This window comes from Sturnus vulgaris, chromosome 1 (assembly GCF_052056855.1).
Source record: "Sturnus vulgaris isolate bStuVul1 chromosome 1, bStuVul1.hap1, whole genome shotgun sequence".
NCBI classification, from domain to species: domain Eukaryota; kingdom Metazoa; phylum Chordata; class Aves; order Passeriformes; family Sturnidae; genus Sturnus; species Sturnus vulgaris.
The window spans coordinates 133062256-133088606 of record NC_142243.1 but is presented as its reverse complement, the minus strand read 5'-3'; the positions used below and the strand labels follow the sequence as shown (position 1 = coordinate 133088606).

The window sequence follows — 26351 nt, the reverse complement described above, 5'->3', positions numbered from 1 at the left end:
TCGGGAAATTACAAAGGATGTAGCCACAGCACCTCCCCATCCCCAGGTGTGATGTTTAGTTTCTAGACACACTTGTTTTCACAGGGCTTTGTGGCTCCTGGATGGGGACACAGAGGACATCCAGCAATGATTTTATGAATTCCCTTTTGCTCTCAGTCTACATTCATCTATTTTCTTCTCCTGTTTGCTCTTAAAGGTAGATCCAATCTCATTTAATTATGTAGTGGTCAGAAAAGGGCAGGGCACAAGTCATTGTTCTCTAATTTATTAATAAATCACACTGCTTTTAAAAATTATGTGCACAAAAGAACCTGGAGATGTTCAGTGCAAACCTGGAAGAATCTCTGCCATTATACTATAACAAAAGAGCTTGCAGGAGTCTCAGTGGTGGGGAGCTGCTGTTTGTGTGGGGTGGCAGCAGACATCCCTCAGCTGCTCTCCTCCATCCCCCCCTTTCTCTCACAGGCTATATGGCTTAATCTGGAGTGCCTGAGTGTGAGTGGGCCTCTGCAGGACATGGACTTCTTTGTTCAAGAAGGAGGGGGTCCACGCATCCTTCACCAGGTAATCAAGCATCTTTTGTCATCCTCTCTGGTTGAAAACCCCACAGCCTGCACACAGAGACCACATATGAAGTGTTGTCTCTGTGCTGGTGGGAAGAACAGTCCCTCAGGAGGATCTGAAACTAATTTTTAATTCCTCTCTCTGGGAATTCAAGAGTCTTCATGCAAAGAGCAGGAGACAACCCTCTCTCAAACACAATTTTAAACACATTAATCCCTGTCTTAGGATATCCTAAGACAGGGATTAATAAAATCAACATTCCTGGAGAATTTTTTTCCATGTAACTTGTGTCATCATTTTCCTTTGACTCTGAGGTTTTCCTCCCAAAGCCATAACCACAGAAGGACAGATCCAGCTCCCAGGCAAATGGAGGATGTGTGTCATTTTTTTCCATTCCTGTGTTCAGACAAAGCCTGTCCTAAGCAGACATTTGCTTTGGAAACAAACTGCAGTTGGGATTTCTTGCAGCATTCAGGAAATAATGTGAAAACTCCTCTGGTGAGGATCAGAAAAGCGCCGACTTATTTGATCAGACTCTTGGAATATCATTCTCCCAGCCAAACACACTGTTGGCAATAGATTTTTAAAGTCACAAAAGCATGAAATTATTTTTATTATGGTGAAAACACTGAAAAAATAATGATTTTTCCCTCTGTTTTATTTTTGCCATTATAGTTCACACTTGAGTCACCTGCTGTGAGTTTCAGAGTGTCTGGTGAAAAAGCTGGAATTATTGACATTGACCCAAGGAAAGGCATCCTGTATATCAATGGGTCTCTGGACTGGGAGACCAAACAAGTGCACAAGCTGCAGGTAAAAACTCAATGAAAAATAGGAAGGGAGAAGTATTCAAATTCACCGTCTTTTGGTAAACCTGATATTAAGAGAAATATGTTGAAATTTTGAATCCTTTATTTCGCCTAGGTTTACAGGCAGCTTTTTCATTTTTAATATCAAGATTTGCTGGAAGACATAAGTTTTTGTAGCTCTCAAAGACTGAACAGGAAAATGCTCCTTAGCAGAGGAAGGCTATGCTGAGAAAACCAAAATTGTGATGTCAACACCAACCCTTTAACTCTGCTAATATGAGGGGAATAATTGACTGGAAGTAAAATCTAGCCTCATGAATGAGCTTCTCATGTTATCCCCGAAGGCTGATAGGGTGATTCCATGTCTGGAGTGGAAAAGCAAACTATTGTAATAATTTAGAAAGTTTATAGTATACATGGTGACAAACTGAAATTAGCTCAGTTGGTTAGAGCATGGTGCTCATAATGCCAAGGTTTGATCCCTGTATGGGCCTTTCAATTCAGGGTTGGACTTGATGATCCTTGTGGGTCACTTCCAACTCAGAATATTCTGTGACTCTGTGAAACAGTGTGAATGAAAGACATTTAGGCAGAGAGGCACAGATCTAACCTCTGTAAGGTAACAGCAGAAAGCTGTTTGGCAGATGTTGGACTCTAAGAGAGGAAAAAGCTTTGTGTGCTTGTCCTGCTATTACACCCTTTTCATGAGGATCTCACTAGTGTGAACTCTGTTGAGAATGGAGCAGGGGATAGGCAGTCTTTGGGTCTCAGTATAGCCTTGTCCTCTTGAACCATGTCAAAAATGGTGTTGTCTTTTTCTGGGGCACTAGCAGCTGAGAAGGAGATGATCATGAGAGGATCAGTATCTGAATAGACAAAGTACATGATGATTTTTTAGCCAGACTTAGCTGCCTTTCCAAAGTCTAGCACTTCAGGTTTCATGGTTTCGTGTTCTCAGCTCTAAAGCACCCTTGGATTGGAATTAGAGAGGACCGTTTTCTAGTCCCAGAAGTTAATAACCCTAAGCATATGAATCATTTATAGACAAGAAGTGATGACAGAAAGAAAAGATTTTGCTTGGTTAGGCATAAATTGTGATTTAATCTATTATGTGCAAATAAAATGAAGTGTGACAGATATAATATATACTTGGTGCTTTAAAGAAGGCTGGAAAATAAGTCAGATTGTTTGAAAAAAGTCAATAGAAAAAAGAATTAATTTTTCTTTGCTAACCCTTATATCAGACTATTTATCTGATTTCTATTTATAATAGCAATTGGTTATAAATGCTATATCATGTTCGATTTTCTCCTTGTTTATTAGAAAGCGTATGTTTCTGTTTAAAGAAAAACACGAATTCTAAGCTGTGCAAAAGTACAAGTAGTCTGCTGAAACTGGAAAAGGGAAATTGTCCTCTGAGAGATGTCATCAGAAACAGGAGTGGGTTATTTTGTTTTGTTGGCATTATCTACTGTGGCAAATTTTTGTCAGGGAGCTACAGTGCCAAATTTGTCCTTGTGTGTGGAGCTACCCAGTGATGGCTCTCATCAGATTTACATTGCAGTAAAAGTGACCTGGCATCTGACACCCTGATATTAATTTACACCGTTTAGCTGATCTGCATGAGAATATTTCTTTGCTACTCCTTCTTTTTTTTTCAAATCAGGTGGAAAGTCTGGATGAAAGTGGAAGCACAGTTAAAGGTCCATATGCTGTTACAATATATGTGGAAGATATCAATGACAACCCACCAGAATTTAACCAGACAGAGTACTTTGGAGTAGTGAGGCAGAACTCTCGTCCAGGTAATTACCACCATAATTAAATTAAATATTATCGTTAATAGGAAGGTAGGTAAATTAAGCAGGAAGGTAAAGTGGCTGCTATACAAGCTAGAAAAAGATTGGTTTGGGATGAGTGCAATCAGAAATATTTTTTATTACTTATTCTTTGCAAGTATCAGTTGACAGGCTCTCTTCATTGCTCTGAAAGAAAACCCCTTATGCTAGAAGGGGTTTAAAATTTAAAGGCTACCAAGGACTATACACAAAGAGAATGCTAAGACTATCTGAACCTTCACATATCAGTGAAATAAAGTACCAGGGTAGATATGGGGTGTGTGCTTACCATGACTGATGCTTCTCAGAACATGGGCTGAACCTTAGCATTCAGAAGAGAGTCTTAGATTATGGATTGCAGTGATCCAGTCCAAGAGTCATGCAAGTGTCAAAGAGCAGTTTGAGACTTACATCTTGGAAATAAAACAAAGGACTCATACAGCTGTTATTGCTGTGGCTATGGACTCAAGAGGAAACTTTTGCTAAAGAATATACATGTAAACCTCCATGGGGTCAGAAAATAATTTTGAAACATATTACTGTATTCATAACTGCATCTAAGTCAAAAAGATTTTGAATGTTGCACTGGTGCTCAAAAGGTAAAAGTTGAGTTACATTACTGTGTATTTCCATTTTTTTCACTGTATGATTGTTCTTTTATTATATCTGTGTCACAGGCCATATGCCACTTTTATCAAGGTGCTTTGGGTTTAACTGATTTGTGCAAGAAACTGCAGAGTGGCCTTAAGGAGAGATCACATAAGCTGAATTCTGGGTTCAGGCACTGCTGTGTGATAGATAACTATCTGCTGATTTAACTCTGTCACCTTCTTCATCAACTGGTCACCACACCTATTGTGATTCTGCTAAGAAGAGCTGGTGGAGGGCTGAGCTGTGGGATTGCATTCAGCAGTGTAACCTGTGCACACAGCTTCCCATGAGAGATGCATTATGGAGCAATGGTAGCTCCCCATAAGTTTCTTCTCTGGTTTGAGAGCTCTGCTCAAATGGATTATGTGTTAAGGTTCAGTCTCTCCTCTTAGCACTGTTTCTTCTCCAATCCAAACAGGCAAACCCTTCATGTATGTCCATGCCACTGACCGTGATGATCCTACAACTCCCCACGCAAAGCTGTCATACAGTATTTTACATCATTTTCCCAAATATTTTGAAGAAATGCTTTTCCAGATTGATAATGCAACTGGAGCAATCTCACCAACCAGGACAGGTAGGTAAAAAGATTCTTGTTTGCAAAGAGCAAGCATGAGTTCTGGGGTGTTAACAGGAATAAAACAACAACACAGGTCTGATGCTACACTCTTAATAAATTAAGTCAGTGGGACACACTCCACTTAAGCCTTGGTTTTGGGGAACTTGGTTTTTTTGTCCCACCAAATTCAAGGGAAGCTAGCAGAAATGGAGATTGAGATCAAAAAGTACACCGAGAAGAGAGATAGACCCTCTGGCCTTCAGAACTATACTGTGTCATATTTTGGGATTAATTCTCTGCCTTGAAATCTAGAAACCCAAAAGCAGTAACATGAAAAATGCAGAGAAAACTCAGCTGGACATGCGATCCCCACTAAATTGCAATTATTTATAAACACCCATCTATTCTGCTGGGCTGAACAGGTGCCTAACTGGGGAGAGGCTGTTCAGTGATGCACGAAATGAGACCACAGCACAGAGGCCTCATATGATTCCATTCACACGATGCTATGCTGAATCACTCAGAGAACCCAGAGGAAGTGGCTTGCTGAGGTTTGTTCCAAAGGACCATCTGAGGAAGAAGTGTGAAGCAGCTAAAAAACCACTGTGCATTCAGGAGGCAATGGGCAGAAGAACAACCCCCACAGCCTCTGTGTCATTTCTCTTGACTCTTTGCTTTGTCTCTAGGCTCTTACTACTTGGATCCTCTAAAGCAGGACACCTTCACACTTGTTGTGTCCGTGAAGGACATGGGAGGGACGACAACGAATGCTTTCGCCAGCAGTGTCGATGTGGTCATCACTGTGATGGAGAGCCTGTGGAAAGCTCCCTCCACTATCTACATCAAAGAAAACTCAACCCAGGACCACCCTGTCAACATCACCAAGGTTGGGTCCTTGACCACACTCCCTGAACTTCTCCTTGTGCCACACAATTGTTTCCTCACAACTAACTGTGAAGGCGTCCCCCCTGCATTCAACACCAGGTCCTTCAGAAGGACTTTGACACCTCCCAGTTATTTTTTTAATATGGCATTCTTTGGAAATGTTTGCCAATGGAGGTCTCACTGACTTTTTCTTAGAATGAAAGTTAATAGTTTGAAGGTGACTGAGACACAGTCAATACAAACACTAGAGTGACTGGACTTTGCCTTTCAGTTTGGGAGCAAAATCCAGTCATGGATGCTCCAGGCTTTGAGCAAACCAAGACTTTGTTGGAGCTTATTTTGAGATTGTCTTCTTCCAGCTGCAGAAGAGCAGGGAAGGGGACCAGCTCCACAACAGTCCTGCTGTGGGCAGTCCCCCACATTCAGGGACACCTGCTGTGACCAGTTTTGTATCATGCAGCACAGGAATGAAGCACCCTCCTTCATATCCTGTGTTCTCACCGTATTCCTCTTTTCACTATTCAAGCACAAAATATTTTGCTGATAACTGCAGACCAATAGCAGTGTACACATCAGTACATATTAACTAACAGGCCAACAGCCTTTCAGAAATATTTGACTTTGAAAAATGCCTTGGCAATGACACCCCCAATGCTGTCATCCCTTGAACATGGCAGGATTCCACGGATCCTGTTCACAAGAGTAACTAGCTTGGTGCTATTCCCACTGGCCGCAGTGACAGCCCAAGGAAGTCCAGACTGAAAGCAGGTGGAAGGAAGACTGACATGTAAGGGTGCACCCGTTTTGAGGTCACTTGTATATAAATTTCATGTGGTAGACAATGGCATGTTGATTCTGCCTAGGGGAAAATGAAATGGAGTTGCTGCTGTATAGAACATAAACGTTATTACTGGCTCCATTAGTTTGCCAGTCTGTGTACTTAATTTCATTTTAAATGTGTGGCACCCCAGAAAAGAGCCTTCTTCATAAGCTTTGATGAATGTAAAGAGTGTACATGCACCTATTTACAGATAGGTATCAGGTATTTGTTTTCACAGAATCACAGAATCATAGAATATGCTGTATTGGAAGAGGCTCATCAGGATCCCTTGACTCCTGGCCCTGTGCAGGACACCCCAAAAGTCACACCATGTGCCTGAGAGCACTATCCAAATAATTCTTGAACTTGTGAAGGGTTGATGCTGTGATCACTTCCCTGGGGAGCCTGTTCCAGTGCCCAACCACCCTCTGGCTGCAAAACCTTTTCTTGCTATCTAACATAGACTTCTCCCAACTGAGCTTCCTCAAGTCCTGCCCCTGGTCATGAAAGTGAAGAGATCAGTGCCTGCCCCTCTGCCTCCCCTCATGAGGATGTTGAGGTCTCCCCTCAAGTCTCCTCCAGGCTGAACAAATGAAGTGTCCTCAACTGCTGCTACTAAGGCTTCCCCTCCAAACCCTTCATCATCCTCGTGGCCCTCCTTTGGACATTCTCTAATAGCTTAATTTTCTATATTGTTATGTGCCCAAAACTGCACACAATACTCAAGGTGAGGCTGCCCCAGCTCAGAGCAGAGCAGGACAATCCCCTCCCTTGCCCAGCTCGTGATGCTGTGTCTGATGCCCCCCAGGACAGGGTTGGCCCTCCTGGCTGCCAGGGCACTGCTGACTCACATTCAACTTTCCACTGACCAGGACCCCCAGATCCCTTTCTGTGGCTCTGCTCTCCAGCCTCTCATTTCCCAGGCTGTCTGTACATCCAGGATTGCCTCATCCCAGGTGCAGAATCTGGCATTTACCTTTGTTAAACTTCATACAGTTGGTGATTGCCCATCTCTATAGTTTATCAAGATCTTTCTGCAGGGCCTCTCTGTCCTGGAGGGAGTTGACTGCTCCTCCTAATTTAGTGTTGCTTTGTTGTTCCACTTCTCTGAATTACATGAAACAAAACAACAGGAAGAAATAGAGAGTGTAAGGAGACAGAAATAAGTAGTATCAAGATATTCAAATGAAAATAGTGCCTTTTTTTCTAATAATCACTACTTATTTCTTATCACAAAACCCATTTATAAAAAGGTAAGTGTTGTAACCCATCTGGACAGATGGAGAAATTGAGGTAAAGTGACTTCACCAGACAATTTAGAGAGCAGAGGTGGATTATCAGTCTGATTTTCTGCAGTTTCTCACAAGAACCTGCCAAACTGTTAATTTTCTGGTTTACAAAGCTAACAGGAATGTGATTGTTTTTGTTTGTAGTCCAGAAATTGTCCCTGTTAAGTCTCAGCCTACACTTCTGACTTCTTATCCTGACTTATTTTTTGGTTTGGTTTTTTTTAGGTGCAGTCAAATGAACCAGATGTAATTTATGACCTTTTTGAAAAAGAAAAGCTGCCAAGGCTCCCATTTTCCATCAGTAAGGATGGGGATATTTATGTGACTGAACCACTGGACAGGGAAGAAAAGGATAGTGTAAGTAAACACATAAAACTTCACTGATGGCAGAAGTCACAGCAGGAAGCTAATTATTGGTGTAGGAGTAAATATGAGAAAGCTCAGTAGAAAGGAAGGGGAACGGGGAAGGGGAGCATAAATAAAAGTTTTTTTCTTGTCACTTTTTTTTAGAAATGATGTGATATATGTGAAAGTTCATCCACCTGCTATACTGTAAACAGCCTTCAGGTTCTCATCCTAGAGTGGGTCTGCAGCAGCAGTCACTGCCCACAGCATATATACAATGTACAGCTATGGCAGGGCTGTAGGTGCACAAGTAAGAGGTAGGCAGTGGGAAGTGTGGAGTGTCCGAGATCTGGAGGTTTCAGATCTACTTCAGACCTTGGAGACCACGGATTTTAAAACCTTTTGAGAACTCAGGCCTCAGAAACTAAGGGGTAATGGAAGACTTCTGATTTAAACAGAGAGAAAATACTGAACAAACTCATGAGAAGATATATTTCCATAGTTACATACTAAAATGCAAAATATTGTCACAGTGGACATTTAAACCATCCAATTGTTATATTTTTATTGCAGTATACATTCTTTGTGGTGTCAAAAGATAGCACAGGAGAACTGGTGGACAAGCCTTTGCAAATTTATGTTATTGTGGAAGACATCAATGACAATCCCCCTGTGTGCCAGCAGGACCTCACTGTAATTGAAGTTCAAGAAAATGAACAGGGAGGTAAGAAAAGAGCTTATGTTAATTTATACACCTCTTTGTAGTCCCGTTGTTTCCAGCTGTGTGTGAATGAAGCTGGAAATTCTGATCCAAAAGATTAAAATGTGCCTGTCCCAGGGAAATATTTTCATGTGCAAATAGCCCTCCTGTTTCCCCTTCAATAATTCCTGTGGAAAAGATTTCAAGAACCTGAGAAAGACCGACCCAAACCACATATTTTAAAAATAATGTTTTATTTAGAATATACAACTGCATTTTCCCACAGATTTGGATAGCTGCTTAGACTGTGTAAAGAAAAACACCTCTTTTATTACCAAGATAAGAAATACTGTTCTTAAAGTGGTATGAGCCCATTTTCCCTCATCCAGCTGCTCCTCCAGCATAATGCCTTTGACTTCAATGGACCATTACCAAAATCTGCCCAATATCTTGACATCAGTCATTTGGTTTTAGGACTGAAGAGTCTTCTGTTTCAGTCTTTTGGACCGGCCTGACCCCAAACCATGTTGGGATGCTAAAGGAAAAACTCCCAGAAGTGAAATGATTGTGTCCATTGAATTGTTTTCCATGCAGCTTTATTTTTATTGACCCTGTACTCTTTGCACTGGTATCAGTGTTGTCACTGTGTAATTCCGTGGAGAAATGGGACCACTGCATTGTCTATAGTCTGACTCTGATCTCTGCTCTGCTACAGGAAGTAATATTGGCACCGTGCTTGCTACGGACAGGGATGAAGAGAACACCTTTAACTCTCGTCTGCGGTTCCAAATCCAAAGTCAGGAACCTGAATATCCCTCAAATAATCTCTTCTATATTCAGCAAGACACCGGGACTTTGCAATTAACCGGCCGTTCCTTAAGCAAGCGAGATTCAGCCAAGTATTCCTTGAAGGTCCTGGTGTCAGATCCACGTACGTAATGCCTGCTGTTATCCATTGGAATAGCTCTGTTCTCACTGGCATGACTTGTGTCTAAGGGATGTGGGGAGACAAGAAGGATTTGCTGAACAGGCAGTAGCACTGAGAGCTGTCTTGCTCTGGCATGGTACTTGCCTTATTCTTGAGATGCAGGGAGATTAATCATGATTCATAATGCAAGCATGGAAGGGAACCAGCTCTAGGACAGAATGTGGCTAAATTGGGAAGCTTGTTAACAAGTACTTCAGTAAGAGATTTCCTTCCACACGGGGAAAAAATGAAGAGATCATAATTGTGGTTTCCCCCCAGATCTTTCAAAGGACTTAACTGAAAAAATAATCAAGAAATTAAACACAGCTGCTCAGACAGTCCAGATAAGATTTTAAAACAGTAAGAGAAATTGAATCTGAAATTAAACTTCAAAAATAATCTTATCCCTTGCGTAAATTGCCAGGACTCTTTCGTGATTCACTGAATGGAAAGAAAATCAAACTCCATACAAAGCTTAGAGCTTTGTGCTGGAGTCCCTACAGTCAGACAAAACTTATGCATGAAGGAACTGGCATGAAAAGAAAGCAGTGTGACATGTCTGTAAAATGAAATGGCATCATTTTGGCAGATGATGGAAAACCTTTCAGAGGGAGAAGCTGGTGATTTGTTTTGGATGCTTATTTGAATTCCCTCTGAACAATGTTGTTTAGAATTTTCCTTAACTTTGAACTCATGAAGTACGTTCATTAAAACACTAAAATCCATCTATATATAGCTATATTATGCTTTTAAAATCACAACCTGCCATTGCTATGGGTGCCCCTGCTCAGGTAGTGATTAGATTCACATAGATCTGAAGTCTAAGTCTGGCTGTAACAAAACTAAGGGTGCTGCCCGATGACCAAGAGGACAGGAGAGCATTAACAACCCAGGGGTTACTTTTTGACATGGGAAAGTGACACTGAGATGGCTAACACAATTCATGGCTATCATTTTCCTGGTGAACAGATATGGTTTTAAAATTGAGGGAAATGAAACAGGATGGTATGGTGCTGAAGAAATTGGGAAGATCAATGGTAAGATAGAGAGTGAAGTTGTCATTGACTGAGATACCCGAGTAAAGTGCTTTTCTCAACTTTGTGCTTAGATTGGGCAATCTGGGAGCCCTCACTCTTGCTCACAGTGAACCCTTCTGGAGGAGAGTTATTTTTGGTAGAAAGGCTGGTGTGACATTTTTTGTCTCTTTCCATGCAGAATTCCAAACCACCTGTGATGTGGAAGTACATGTCATTGACATCAATGATGAAATTCCCATCTTTGAAAAATCAAATGTGAGTATTTTTAACACTATTTTGTATATTCCAATAACTTGAGAAGTGTTTGAGCATACCTTCAATATCTATAGAATGTCAATGGGAAGCCAGATATTTACAAAACAAGTAACAGAGTAACCCACTAGGGAAGATAAAGGCAAAATATTGCTGCAAGTCTGCATAGAAGCTCTATCTAGACAGTGAGGAATGGGACAGACTAACAGCGAATTATGAAATATAAGGTAATTTGCTCAGTGGAAAACTAATTGTCTAGAAAGAAATTATTCTGTTAGAGCAGTTTATTCCAGAAATACAGGTTCTGGAGGGAAAGGGGGAAGAAAAGGCTTTAAAATCAATCAAACAGCTAAATGGAAAAAAGCTGGCCTCTCCCGAGTACCTTTCCAAAGACAGCACTAGTGCACCCAAAACAGCCAGAAGGTGAACGGGAATCAAATGCCCTATGTGGTTTGGCCAGAAATAGTGGTCTAGAGACCCATGGCCAAACACATACCTGATTCCAGGATGGGTGTCAGGCTCTTGCCTTTTTTCTGGTGAAGGTTCTGGCATCTGGCAGAGACCTACAGACATTTCCTGACTTCTGCCTGATGGTCCAAGCCTCCTGGCAGACACTGAGTGACTGAAGTATTTACACAGAGGTACCAGCTCCCACTGCTCCTGCAGGCCATGTAGGTGCTGGGCTCTCAGAGCTGTCTGGCTATCAGGAATAGTTGTCCTTTCAGGGAAGCTGTGTTGGGTTTTGCATTGCCCAGCTCACTTATTGTTGATGGCAGTGGCAGCACAGTCACATGCAGACAAGGTGCCTGCACAGCAGGTTTTACACCATCTCACCTCAAGGTCTCAGTCCAGAACCTGGTGTCAAGGTGAGGCTTCTGGCACGGGCACACATTAAAGAGTCAGGAGATTCCAATGTGACAACAGCTTATGGTGCATGAAGCAATCAGATCTTTAACAGTGAATGGCCAGGGTGCTGACAGGGTACAGAGAAGCTGTACTATCCCTACTGTGTGATCATGGGCTGGTTTTGACAGAGGAGCTAAAGATTTGGGACTGGTGCTGTGCTAGTGGCACTGACAGAGATCCTATCACCTATAATAAATGTGTGGCTAAGAAGCTTCCCTCCTTCATGTGACTGCTGTGGGTTAAAATACATCCATGCATGTGGGTCACAAGCTTGTGGCTGTGCTGAAGGTTTATCCACAAATGGTGCTCGGTATGTCATGTTTCAATGACACCTCTCTCTCTTCAGTATGACAATGTGACTTTGGCAGAAAATACCCCAATAGGAACTCTGATATTAGAAATTCAAGCTACTGATGGAGATGAGCCTGCCACAGGAAGCTCCCTCATCATTTACCAAGTGAAGGAAGGCGATCCAAACAACACGTTCATCATAGATACAGACTCTGAAACAAACCGAGGGTTCGTCAGGCTTAACAAGGTGAATAGATGGATTTTATTCTTCTCCTTTAGTGTTGCTTATTTGTCACACACAGTTACTGCCCTGGTAATGATTTGTGGGGAGGGTGTTGACTGGTGGTGGGGTGGGGACACCCTAAGCATGGTACAGAGGCTCCACTTTTGGACTCAGGCTCTGTGCCTGTGCAGTGCTCCTGCCTTTGCCCACCACCCACCACCACCAGAAGCTCCCTCCACTGGCTCTGCTGCTGGCTGCTTCTCCAGAAGAGCAGGTTCTGACCAATGAAGCAGGCCTTTATGTACTATAAAGACAAAAAAATCCCCAAACAAACCAACATTATTTGAGTGATTTTGCAGCAGGATTTCTGGACAAGAGAAAGCCATCTAATGCTTCCATGAGCTGTGGTGGGAGTGGTGGGCTGTGACGATTCTCCACCCTGCAGTTCTCTGGCCATTAGTGGCCTTTGCAAAACAAGGTGCAAGTGTAGCCAGCATGTGTCAATGTCAGCATGGAGACACAGTTTGTTCCTGATGAGGGAAACATGAACTGTGACCAAGCCAAGGACAGCGTGTGCTGCAGTGGGTGATACAGCCCGTATGCTGAACGCTGGAGACAGGAATATAAGGAATGCTTTTTGCTGCATCCATCAATAACAAAATTGCTCTCCCTTTGAAATTAGCTTTCTCTAAGGTGCTTAGACTATGTGTCCAGAAGTCCTATCACTCATACTGTGCCATACTGTGTGAATCCAGTTCTTGTGCTGCCACCAGCCCAAGTGCAGGCAGAGGAGTTTTTGGTGGACCATCTTCAGCATCAGACTCATCTTTTTCCCAAGGAGGCAATTGTGAGAAAGTCTGTGGTGTAACAATCCTCACATGACTTTTGGCACCCGGAGGTCATTTGAGGCCTTCTCATACAGAGCTATAAATACTATTTCGGTAAACAGGATATTGTTATTAAACTTAGTTGGGCAGGTGGCAACATTATTAGAAAATGCAGTTGCTGAGGAGGTCTCTAAACAGGCATATGGTTTCATTCAAATTGACCATTCCCAGTATCATTTTCTGCTGACAGCTCTCCCTTATTTTGCCTGCATTTGGGATACAATCTCCTCCCTGAGAAGAGGGAGACTTTGTAGTTTCTCATTGGTGCTCCCCACAGCAGCAGGGCCATTGTTTCAAGAACCCTTTTTTTTTTCTAATTCATCCAGGCTCTTGATTTTGAAACAACGCCTGTGTATGACCTGGTGATCAACGCCACAAACCCCGAACCACTGGTGTCAGGCGTGAAGTACAACTCGAGCTCTCTTGCCACATTTAACGTTTATGTAACAAATGTGGATGAGCCACCTGCATTCCAGACGCCAGTTTACAAAACAGAAGTGTCTGAAGACATTCCTGTCAATACCTTGGTCATGACAGTGGGGGCCCGTGATCCTGAAGGGGATTCTGTACGGTAAAAAGGAGTGACTGTGATTAATTAATTGAATTTAGGGTTTCAAAAATTGTTCTAAAGGAGGTGCAAGGAAAATATGCCCAGTACTTGGCATTTGGAAAAATACTGTTTTTACAGAAGTCTTATCTCCTAGTAGAAGGGGGATGTGTGGTGGGAGGGGATCAGCGACCCACCTGCAGCAGACTGCTGGGTAGTGCTTTTCTAACCAGATTTCTCTCTGTGCTGTGACAAACTTCAGCCTTGAAACAGAAAACCACAAGGGAAGCAGGCTAATTTATATCTGCAGAAAAAAGGTGGAGCTGGACTGAGAATAACAAGGTTCCATGTTCATAATGCCTAAAAAAAATGAAGCATGTATTGTGTACCCCTGAACCAGTAGGACAAGAGCTGCTTTTCATGTCATGCACAAAACCACTAAAATACACAACCTCAACTTTTTCTCCACCAAAATACACAATCTCAAGTCTACAACTGAAAAACAATTAATTTCCTTTCCTAGCTGTCAGAGATGACACATCTCTTTCTATTGTGAATGCAAAGCTCTCTGCAAGACAGCTCCTGTGCTGTGTTGCATGGTGTAAATGTACTTTACACACTAGAATCAGATAGAAGAATCATTTGTGACTTTTGCTGTACAGTTCCTGGCTGGAATGCTGAACAGATCAACTCATAATAAACAATTCTTGAAATTTAACTAAAATTCAGCAAATCACCAAGTGGTTAATGGAGTTGCACAATATGACTCTTAGACCTCCCGCAGATTCTTATTCCCAGAGATTTCTCATCTGGCTTTCTACTTGTGCCTAACTTTTGGGAACTTATCATGTTTGGCCTTCTGTCAAACTAGTTTGAAAGCAAGCCACATAGTCCAGAAGCCCTGGGGGATGATGGCAGAGACATATGACAGGAATTCAAATATACGTAAATCACATTTCTGCTAAAAATAGGTTAAAGGGCATAAAATAAAAAGTATAAAAAGTAGAAGATGTACAAGCATGCTGTTTCTACTGTAAAGAGTACTGAAAGACCAAAAACATTGAATGAGAAGGTTGGGCCACTTCTTCTCAAGCAATTGCATGTGCTTTAACTGGGTCATATGTTCATGGTTAAATTTGTATTAGTAAATACCCAGGGACCTTGGTGATTTTTTAAACAATGATATAAATGCAATGATGTGGTGATGCTTAAAGCACTCTCAGTTCCAAGGCTGCCCCAATGATAGTTACAGGCTGCTCCAGACTGGCAGAAGATATTCACCATGGCTTTCCTTGGGGTCCTGGTCCTTCTGCATGCACAATAGGGTGCCTGGCTGCACTGACCCCTCTGCCCCTCAGCCCTGGGCTTGTGCCCCCATTAAAACCAAGATGTGGGAGATGTCATGGGGTGAGATGGGCACGGGGTTTGGACAAATCCCACTTCTGGACTAAAATCTTAGTGCCATCCCAGGTTCCCCATTTAGAAGGAAAGTGGAATTGCAAGGACACAGACTGCAGTAGTGATGGCATGTCCATAGTTCTGCTCTCACTCTTACTCTGGATGATTTTGGCCTCTCTTCCTCTGTCTCCTGGTTAGCTGTAGTACTGTAGTACTGCAACTCTTCCAAGAACTCTCTCTTGGAGTAGAACTGTAATCAAGCTTCTTGCATAAAATCAACAAAGAAGTATTTGCTTTGTTGGATTTTTTTCCCAATTTGGAAGGTATATGTGATTTTTTTTCCCCTATTTCTTTCCAAAGATACTCCTTGGAAGGTGATGTGAGAAAATGGCTGAGAATTGATTCAGCCACTGGAGAGATATACACTGCTTCCCTTTTGGATCGAGAAAAAGAAGAAATATACTCAATAGAGGTTGTTGCATCAGAGCTAAGTAAGTGATGAAACAACTAAATATACACACAGAGGAATCCCCTGTCCTTACTCTTTTATGACAACTTATCATACCTATCATGACTAAACCCATGAAAAGTACTGAAACACGTAACCTCAGATACACATCCTGTGGTGTATCCTTAGAAGTATATATTTCTTAAGAATTTAAATTTCTTGCAGAAATCTCAATGCTGTAGGTAACAAGGATTAAAATAGCTTTCATGAAGTTGGGCCTGGTCTTATATTTGCTTCAACCACATGACATATAGAGAAGATTCTAATTTTTTCACTGTTTTCACTATTTTCTGCTACTTTTTTTCTCTACAGCTATTAGGATTTTAGTGTTTCTCCTAGATATGGTTAGGCTTCCTGAAAACAAACTTGGAGAGTAGTTTGTAACCTTCTACAGAATTTCATTTTATTATAGTTAAAACGAATGCTCTCTCAAGTCTGAAATATATTAGAACTTCTAGTTCCAGCCATTAAAATCTTTCAGTTTTGGGTTGCATTTCCTGTACATAGAAGAGGGGTGGGAAACTCAAGGCATTTCATACTTAAGAGTGCTCTAAAGAGCACTGGCCACTTTGGATGTGACTGCTTGCCAGATATGACGGATATGACAGATTATTAGATATGATCTGCCTCCTTTCCCTTGCTAGTGTTCTGTAGTTAGCAAGAGCTGGTGATAAATAAACCATGCTCGTTAAAAAGTAGTGGCAGCTACCACAAATCCCCCAGGACCTCCTGAGACCTTGTTTCTGCAACCTTCAGACAGAACACCACCTTTCAGTGCCTGTCTGACAGTGATAGCTGCAAATGCAACAGCCCAGAGTGTGAATCCAAGATGTGCATGTAACTCTGCATTCTGTTAAACTCGACAGATAATGCAACTCAGAAATCCAGAGCATTCTTGGTTCTACAGTTACGTGATGTGAATGACAACCACCCACATATAGCTACGGATAATCCTACTTTCTTCTGCTACCCAGTCAGTGGAGGAGAGAGAACTCTTATTCAAGCTACTGATGCTGATGAACTCCTTTTTTATTCAAAATTTACTTTTTCCCTTCCGGATGAGGCGAACACAAGAAGTAATTGGCAAATCTCAAAATACAATGGTAAGCTAATACAGCCATTCTTACAGTGATATGGGACTTACTTGGTACTCTGGTGAATATGAAGAATTACAGAATTCCTTTTCACTCTTATTATTGCATAACCAGTCTTCCATATAGAAAAAAATTGGTTGTTGAGAGCACCAAAGTCATTAATTATTTTTTGCAGGAGATAAAACCTAGTATGTTGCAAGCTATAATTTCATGAGTATTTTTGAGAGAAGCCTGTAAATATGAAATATATACGTGTTTAACTAGCACAAATCGCTGCTGAAAAATAAATAGAGCAGTTTGCAAACTGCACATTTCTGACATTTCATGTGCAAAAGGAAGTCCTGCCAAACATAGTGAATGGACCTTTTGAAGGGGACAGTAAGTACATGAATAAGTGCTTGGTTGATAAAGCCTGTCTGAATTAATAAAACATTTTTGATGAATTATCCCACTAGAGAAAGCTGGGTTGCCACAAATTTCAAGTTATGAAAGAATAAATAATCATTTAAAATTTAGGACTTGGAGTAAACAGTTAGCTCTTGCAGTGAGGGGAGTTCATGTGTGGTTTTCCAAAGGTTTTTTCTGAGATCTGCACAACTCAATACATGTGAGTGTGCAATGAGGTGGCAAAGTTTACTCATTGTACAAAGTTATTCAAGTAGGAACCAAGCATGAAGAATTTCAGAACAGTCTTCCAAAACTGAGTTGGTTGAACAATAAAATTCACAGGTGCTAGTGAAACCTGGACTCCCAAATTCACCTTTGAAATCATGGGTGCTGAGCTGGCCATTATGAGTCAGGAAGGAGAACTGTAAGCAGCTCCATGGAAATGTGAGGTCAATTTATCAGCAGTATTCAGAAAAATAGATCAAATATTGAGAATTATCAGGAAACAACAGGAGAAGAAATCTGAGGACATCATTATGCCCCTGTATAAATCCATAATTTCTTCAAGTTTTGAACTCCAGTCTCTCTATCTCCATAAAAATGCAGTATAACTGGAAACTGGTTTAGATAGGGTGACAAGGATAATAGGAGTTACAGAGTGGCCTGATAATAGGGAATGTATTGGAGCAGCAAAGTAAGCCACTACTTTTTATCTTGGAAGACAGTAGGGAAAAATACAATAGAGAGATATAAAATGATGAATGCTATGGTCAGGGTGGCCAAGGGTTCATCCTTTGCTCTCTCTTCCAGGGCACTTCTCCTCAAGTGAAGCTTGTGGAGTTATTTCCAGTGCAGATAGAATGAGGAAGTAGTTGACTTGGGAACTTACTGTCACAGGGTGTTGTCTGTGCAGAGATTTTCTACAAGTTCAAAGCAAGAAATTACATCTTGCTCAAGTCCCTGAGCTGAAAATGTTTAAAGGGTGAGAGAGCATTAGGAGAAAATAAAATACATGCTCGCTTTTTCATTGTAAACTTCATTCATTCTGAAGACAAGATACTTACATCAACAAACCTTTCATCATTACTACCTTTTCCAGTTTTTAAAGAGTCTTAGATGTGACAGTGTAAGTTCACTAAAAGGATGGTCTGTCCTACATTTCTTTGGGAACAATTTAAGCTAGTTATGGTCTCTAGGAGTATAGGGGACTATTCCTGGTCTAGATGGGATGCTATCAGTGTAGCACTACCCAAGATCAGATTTGGTCTGGTGTAGAAATTAGGAAGGAAATTTTTTAGTCATATTATGCTGAAGGCCAGACTAAGCTTCGAGGTATTCCCTTTTTACTCAATGTCTGCAAACCAATGAGATCTTGGCAGACATAGAGGAAAACAGGAATTACTATCATGTGCAAAGCAGCCTTAAAAAAAAGAACACTTGCAGCTGGTATGAATGTTGAACTATCTTTCTTGTGCTGACACGAATGTCCCATTTCCTACTTACAGCTACTCATGCTTACCTGTCCCCGAAACATGGTAACTTTGAAGAGAAGGTGTATGATGTTCCAATTATACTTAATGACAATGGAAATCCACCTTTGGAAAACAAAGTGAATCTTAAAGGTATTCTATGCACAGAACTACTAACTTCAAGACAGCATTTACATTTATAAATAACCAAATGTCACTACTAAACTTCCCATTAACCTCATGGCATTTCCTTTTGCAGTAAGCATCTGCAAATGTTCCAGTGAAAATTCATGTTTTATTGAAATAGACCGTCAGCATTCCTGGCCAACTGTTGGACAGGCAATTGGGATTCTACTTGGGGTCCTGCTCATCATTGGTAAGTCACTTCTTCTTGGTTGATTTGAAGCCAGATCTCTGAGATATGGTGGTGCTGCTGCATTTCTGACACTAATTCACTTGTTGGTTGAAGATTTCTCATACATGTTGCAGGATGAGTGAAAGAGGGAAGATCCCATGATTGTGTATCATCATGGCTGCAAACTTATGAGTTTTTGGTTGTAAGAAAAACATCCAATGGCACAACAACCAGCTAGAACAGAAGAAACTGCTGAACTTGTAGCATAATGTCATTTCATTGCTACTTACTGCCCTATGCCTGTCAGGGAAGGGATGTGAACCTTGGGCATCCAGATTACAGTGAAAATTGTGAAGCTTCCTACTTACGTTATCTATACCTGCAGCTTATAGTTATCATTTTATTCACCTATTTCAGCTTTGCAGGTTTACATCACTCATATTCATTCCAACACTGATAAAGAGGAAATAAATTTATATACAGTGTATCAAGCTCATCATGATTTTAAAAGATCAAATTATACATTTTATATATATATATATATATATATATGTATGTATGTATATAAAAGAGGGACTACATCTCAAGACAAACATGATAAATCATTGCTCAGAGGGAGGGGGCTAAAATAGACACTTTGCCACCTGGTCAGATCCTAGAGGAAAAGTTTTCTTTTGGGGTGAAGACCTCTGAGGCCCAAGGCATCTGATCCTGCCCAGCAGTGCCTTGGGTCCATGCTCTTAGTGCCATGCTGCAGAGCCCTTCCTCTAAGGTGTTTGCTTCTGTTCAAGAGGCAAAGCACTGTGGATATTACAGAGCAGTGTCATGGCCCTTGCTGGAACATCTTTTCAGAAAGTTTTCCCTTTACAGACAAACACTCTCTGTTTTTCAGGTGCCATTTTAGCGGGTGTGTTTTTCCACATGAAACACAAAGAGAAAAATGGAAAGAGCCAACCCAAAGATGCAAAAGATAAGGCTGAACTCAACAGACTGGCTTAATGACTGTTTCATCAAGAGGCAAAACCTCCCGTTGGGTTGTGAATCAGTGAACTGTGAAGCTTCCAAAACCGAGAGGTGTACAATCATAAGCAACAAAAAAACATGCAAAAGCAGACTCTCAGGGGTTTTGCCTCACTTTTGTATATAATACTATTTAGTCACAAAACATAAAATATATGTAACCTTCAACAGCAGCTATTAATAAGCATATCAACTCTGTCTGAAGTGTTAACTCATGATGACACCAAATGTTGAGCTCCTTCAGGGATCTATACCTGGGACCAGTCTCCTTCATCTGACAGCTGAAGTAAATATGGATTTAATAGAGGACTACATTTTGTCAACCTGCGCATATTTGTCTCTTTCCAACTCAGTAAGTCACTGAAGAGCAGATTGGGAAATAAAGTCCTGTGCTACGTTTGAAGATACTCCATGAAGTTGTAGGAATCTCTCAGACTCTCAGCAAAGGAGATCTCAAATGTACTGCAATCTGTAATCTGCCCTGGGTCATGCCTGTTTCCATTATGCTGAATTTGTACTATCAGTGTGACATTACCATTTTTCTTTTTCGATATCCCACAGAGTAAAACCAGTTTGTGTAGCACCATGGCCTTTCATTAGAGTTTCCAAGTTAAAGTTTCCCTATGCTGAGTCATGTGGGTAATATGCTGTTTTATCATACTGCTGCAAATATTGCTTTTGTCCCCTACACATAAGATAAGAATAAAAATGTTCTTTAAAGAATTTAGTCCTTGCTTGTTTTATAAAATAAATAAAAAATGAGAGAGTGCATGAGAGCAAACCATTGCTGCTTGGTTCTCTATTGCATTTAACTCTTATTTTCACATAATTCAGATTAAAAAAGGTCTTAGGCCTGAGTGATATGTGTCCAGCTGATTCAAGATGCCATGATTGCTGGAGCCACTTCTAGCCTAGTTACAGTAAAATGTATTTGAACCCCGGGTGACACTCAGACAAAAAAGCCTTTCTCCTGAGAGCATGCCTATAGAAGGGCATTTTTGGTGACAGTTTGAGGAAGGCTTTTCTTTTAAGCTATAAATAAAAGCTGACAAATATTGTGTTAAACTGAAAAGACAATATACTTTTGAAGACATTCAAGAAAAGGTCATATGGAAAAGAGTATATTTGTTTACCCAGGATTTTTTAAATGTCTTTTGCATGCAGCAAAAGAGCACTTTTTTGGTAGCATTGCATTTATAATAGGTTTTCCTAGAATGCTGCCAGCAAAAACTTTGCTTTTGGGCTTCAGCAACATAACCCAATTGTTGTACCTCTTGCCCCAGCTTCCCCAGCTGTTGGAGCTCTGTTATTTGCTGGGGGGCTCACTGCTGGAATGCACTTATTTTATGATGGGAATGTAATCCATTATATTTGGAAAGTATGACATTCAGTTACGTCAGTGTGTCCAGGGATTAAGATTCGTATATTGTTTTATAAATAAAGGACCCAAAGTTCAGCAGTCGTTGTACTTGTGTATACCAACACGGCTTTATCTGAAGATGGGGAAAATGTGCAGAAGTTCCACTTTGCTCTGTCTCCCTGACCTCTCTGTGTTTGCTGAGTTTACTCAAGTGCATCTCCTATTTTGAACAACTTATTTTCTGGAGAAGGGTAAAAAAATTTCTTAATTCCTAGAACCTACATTCAGGACTGGTTTGACAGCAGGACCTTGTCCCTGTCCCCAGCCTAACACTGACTCTGTTTCTTGTGTCTCATGGGGTAATTCACTGCACCTCTCCCACCTGCCCACAGACTGGTGCAAAGCAGAGCTCCTCAGACAAGCAAAAAAGTTCCCCCTACTTAGGGTTCTTAAACACATTTTCAGTCTTGAAGACTTTCAGTCTCAGTGCATTGGGAATCAGCCCGCCTGCAGGCATTTATTAAATGTTGATCACATGTGGGAGCAGAGTCTGCAGGAAATCACCTTGGGGTGCTCCCTCTGTGGCATCTGCCCTGAGGTGACATCCCATGGGGCTGTCCCACTTGCTGCTGCACTGGCCCCTTGACAGCCCACACCTCTGCCTGCACCAGAGCCCAGGCAGGGCGTGCAGCACCCTGACTGCCTCACCCCCCTCTGCCCCCCTCCCCAGCCCAGCTGCCAAAAGGCAGCTCAAGGGACTCGGGATGTTCGTGCTTGCATGCACGTACCCAAGCAGTGCAGCTGCTGGCTAACCTGTGCTGGCAACCACTGCTTCTTGGTGCTTCTTGTCCTGTTCAAACTTAAACAAAATAAAAATAAAAATAAAAATAAATTAAAAAAAAAAAAAAAGAAGCTTCATTTCCAACCCTGACACAAATAGTCTCATTTTTTTCACCCTCCTTCTGACTGCCTGCCAGGACTTCTCCCCCAACCCTCCAGGATTTATTTAGCCCAGTTCAGCTCTGGCTTCTTCATTGGTTCAGTCTTTTTTGGGAGCCAGACAAAAGTTCTCACCCAGCCTTAACTCTCCCCCTGTGACAGACTGCTGCCCCCGGCCTCCTTTCCAGAGGACAAATTCAGTTTTCTTTGGGTCTCTGGAGAGGAAGAGAAGCAATATTTATTACTATTCCTTCCCACCATGCTTCCCACCAGCTCCAGCTGGTTCCCAGGTCCCTGCAGGAGTGGCAGACATTAGGACATTTTGCTCTTGTATGTTACACTTTTGCTCTGAGTTCAAGAATGAACTCTTCTTTTTAAGGTCCTCAAAATCTGGACAATGTCTGTTAGTCACTGCATCCTCCAAAGCTGTTTCATTGACACTTCCTGGTAATAACTGACAACACATAAACTGCACTTTACCTAGAAAAATACAAAGTTAGAGACAGCATTGAAACAAGAATTTTCTACAGATTTAAAAAAATATATATTTCTCTGAAACTGGCCCCATTATTACTTTTTAAACACCTTGGAAATGTTGCCTTCTATTAATTTCATGTTTGCTTTGTTTTTTGGGTTTTTTTTATCTTGAATAATAGATATTGTATACTGGCATGATTTTCACACGTGCAGGAATAACTATGAAGAAATTAGTAAGGTCTGCAAGCATTAAAGCTGAAGCAATGAAGCAGTGCTTTAAATATATGATACTTACAAGAAAAGGGTAGAGATGTGAAAGCTCTCCTAATTTATATCCACAAATTCTTAGAATAGCTTTATACATTGATAGGAGGACAAATTTTGAAAACAACACTGATGACTTTGGATTCGAGTTTTTGCCAAGAATAATATCACACAAGAAGTCCAGTGATGAAAACTGCCGAGAATATGTCCTCTGGCACTGCTCCTTTCCATGGCTCCTCCTCTAAGAATGCAGCATCTCATTAAAAGGTTTACAGATTGTAAAAGATGTTTCAGTGCTTTCTAATTCTTTTTTACAAGATTAGAGAATTATCAGGCTTTTGATTATCTCCAGGACTAATGGCATACATTCATTGAACTGTCATTATGCCTCTTTTTCCACCCTTTGTAAATATAAACTTGAAAAGTAAGAACAAGATTTTTATCTGGGTTTATAGAACAAATGCCACAGAACAGCAGCTTTTTTTTCTTTTTTCTTTTTTTTTTTTTTTGGGGGGGGGGGGGGGGGTGGACAATGTGTCCTGAATCCACATTTTGTGTTTTGAAGGAGAGTTCATCAGCCCTACCACGATCAAACTTACAAAACTGTATCCACGTCATGTAGGTACTGCCGTGCCTGTTAATGGGGATAAAGGTGAGGCAGCAGCTGGTGGCATGGATGGGTGGGGAGGGTGTGTGCACCTCTCTAGGAGTTTGAGAAGACTTTATTTTAAAAGAAATAAACCTATTTATTCGTAGTCTTATTTTCCACAGATTTGCCAGAACAGGGAGCTGAAATTAGCTAATTGCTTATACAAGCTGGAGCAAGGAACAGATATAATCCACAGAGTTACCACTGTTTCTAGACACCAGAGATCTTGCCCTCAATATTTAAATAGGATTCCAGTGCCATTCACCCACTCAGGGAAGTTCTCCTTCCCTATTGATTGACTTTAGGTCTTGAACAGAGGACTCTGAAATTTGCCACTTCAATTGCCAGGAAAAGTCCCAGAGCTACAAGTCTGTGCCACAGCAAGGGACCAACCTTTCAGTTTAAAATACTCTGTGATTCTGTGATCCCCTATGGGCAGAGCTCAGAAAAATGAAGCACCACAGGCTATGACCAAAGGGTTACAACGATGTACATGAGCATCCATTAGTGCAGTAAAATACTACAGAACATTCAGCAAGATGGACAGCATGATCATGCTAAAGGACCCTAAGCCAGGAAAAATGCCTCCAGTTTTTTTGATTGCGTATTCCAAAAGAAAAACAGAAGATTAAAGGCAAACCAGCAGCAGCTCTTTGAACTCGTTGCTGGACAGCATGTTCGTCCGCTGATAGTGAAAGACTGTAGAGCACAGGAGACAAACTGCTTGAGCCTGTTCTGTTTACAGCCTCGGGGCCAGAGATGGGTGATGGGTGCAGCTGCAAAAAGATATTCTGCCACGGATGAGCTCAAGGGGAAGAAGTGTCTTGTGTTTGCTAAGAAGATGACAACTTTTATTGCCCACTTACGTCTGGTTATGACATCAGTATCAAAAGTGGGGTTAAGCAAGCACCATCTCACCATTCCTGAATCATTCCATAATGCTGAATATGGTCAAGAAATGTGTTTCTACAACCTCCTTTTCCAGTTCACTATTCCTCAGGACTAACATTAACATGAAAATCCTGTAGGGAGGTGTAGATCTAGCACGTGATTCCTGGCTCTCAGAAGTGAGCACAAAGAATATAAGGTGGAATATGGAGATATGGTGCATTAATCCCATCACCAAGTGACAAGAGCTGCAGTCCAGCTGATGGCAGTCAGCATAGGCACACAGTTCCTGTTGTTTCTCCACCTGCCAGAAACAGCCTCTGAAGATTTCACACCCTGAGGCCTTCATTGCAGAACTACATACCTTACATTTGAATTCTTTCTTTTGTTTGGCAAAGGGGAAGTGAGGAAACAACTGGATCCACAAGACATTTCCTCATGTGAAGTTCATAGAGGGTTTATCCCATCCCTCTGTGCAGTGCAGATGAGCTCACCTGTGCTGCTGGTCCTTTCCCCACAAAGTGACATATCTGTGCTCACTCAGCACAGAAAGACCATTGTGGAAAAGCCAGACTAGCAGTACCAGACTGATGCCAGTAAAGATTTACTGACTTGATTTACCTTAGTTATAACTCAAGAAGATTTCTGAAATTACTTGTCCCAGCCAGCTGAGCAGATTAACAGAGGTGGGGACTGGCATAGCTGTTGCTGTGTTGCTTTGACACATTCAGTCTGGACAGCAAAGGGTTACCAGCAGAGGTAATGGTGGGAGCACCAGCAGGTAGAAGGAACAGGAGCACCAAGCAAGACACGCCAAAAAAAGAGAGCAGAAGTGCACTCTGAGCCCCAGCTGAAGACCTGAATGAGTAGACAGGCCTGCAGCTCCTTGGAACCATCACTGTCTTTCCTACCTGGAAGGATGTGAGTGAATTCAGGTTGCACATACATCCTTCTGGAGCTGGTGGCAACAGAAGGATTAGAGGCAGAAAGTGCCAGGGACTTCAGAAGCCAAGTGATTTCCAGCTGCCACCCCTCTTGAGCTCCTTTTGCTGGTGGCTGCTGCTGCCAGACCTGACTGAGAAGGCGCCTGTTTTTCTTTCATTTTTGGCCAACATCTGAAAGGCTGCAGATTTTTTTCTTGCCCTTTGAATAACTCTGTTGATGTTAAGGTCTACTCTTATGAAACTTTTTCCATTTCCCCAGGAAATATTTTGTGTTAATATATTCTTATCCTTTCCTTATTGATTTTATCTGCATTAGACTTTTGCCAAGTCTAATTTTTAGAGCCTTACGTTTATTGTCTTAAGTCCCAGTTGTTAAGTGTTTTGCTGGTCTCCTTTTTTTTTTCCATGATGTGCAGTGCACTTCTTTTAAGTGAGGCACAGCTAAGAGGAATTTATTATTTCAGTGTAAGTCAGACTGTCAATATGGGCTAGCAGACTGGATGAATGTATAAGAAACAGGGCATATTCCTATGTGCTTACATCAGGGGCCCGAGGCCAAAAGAAAGTGAAATTAATTATTTTAACTAATTAGTTAAAATAAGAAGGAAAAGAGAAGGGGACACATTTGAAGCCCTAGGCAGTGACTGTTTTTACTCATTCTTCTAGATATGTGGGTTTGAGCATCAATAAACCGTTATGTCCTAACAAGTAATTTAGTCACAAATACTTTGTATTTTAGGAACAACCTGGATGCTGGGCTTGTAGGTTTGTCACTTGCTAATGTTTCTTGCCTTTCCAGAACTCTGTGATGGTGCAGGAGAGGATGATCCCAGGGACAGCAGGACTCTGAATAGCCCAAGCTAGGGCATGCTATTATGTTCTCTCCTTATATTGGTAATTTCTTTGCTTTGCAGGCATCAGCCATGTGTGAGTGCCATTTTTCAAGGCCTAGCTCCTGGAAGCTGTAAGCAGGTGCCTTCTCTGCCAGGTGCATGCCTCACCTGCAAAAGCCAGACCTGATAAGAAATG

General features: G+C 41.5%; 1 protein-coding gene across 1 annotated transcript; it reads left to right on the top strand.

Annotated features, from left to right (window-relative positions):
- The first annotated feature begins 486 nt into the window (after positions 1 to 486).
- On the top strand, positions 487 to 20483 carry CDH17 (cadherin 17). The gene is made up of 16 exons (XM_014888677.2): positions 487 to 564; positions 1240 to 1377; positions 3040 to 3178; positions 4281 to 4439; positions 5108 to 5307; positions 7641 to 7772; positions 8334 to 8484; positions 9176 to 9391; positions 10643 to 10719; positions 11969 to 12160; positions 13350 to 13594; positions 15329 to 15459; positions 16343 to 16579; positions 18463 to 18579; positions 18686 to 18802; positions 19674 to 20483. The coding sequence occupies exons 1-16, from the start codon at positions 517 to 519 to the stop codon at positions 19778 to 19780; spliced, it is 2406 nt and encodes an 801-aa protein (XP_014744163.2). The 5' UTR covers positions 487 to 516; the 3' UTR covers positions 19781 to 20483.
- Positions 20484 to 26351: the final 5868 nt, after the last annotated feature.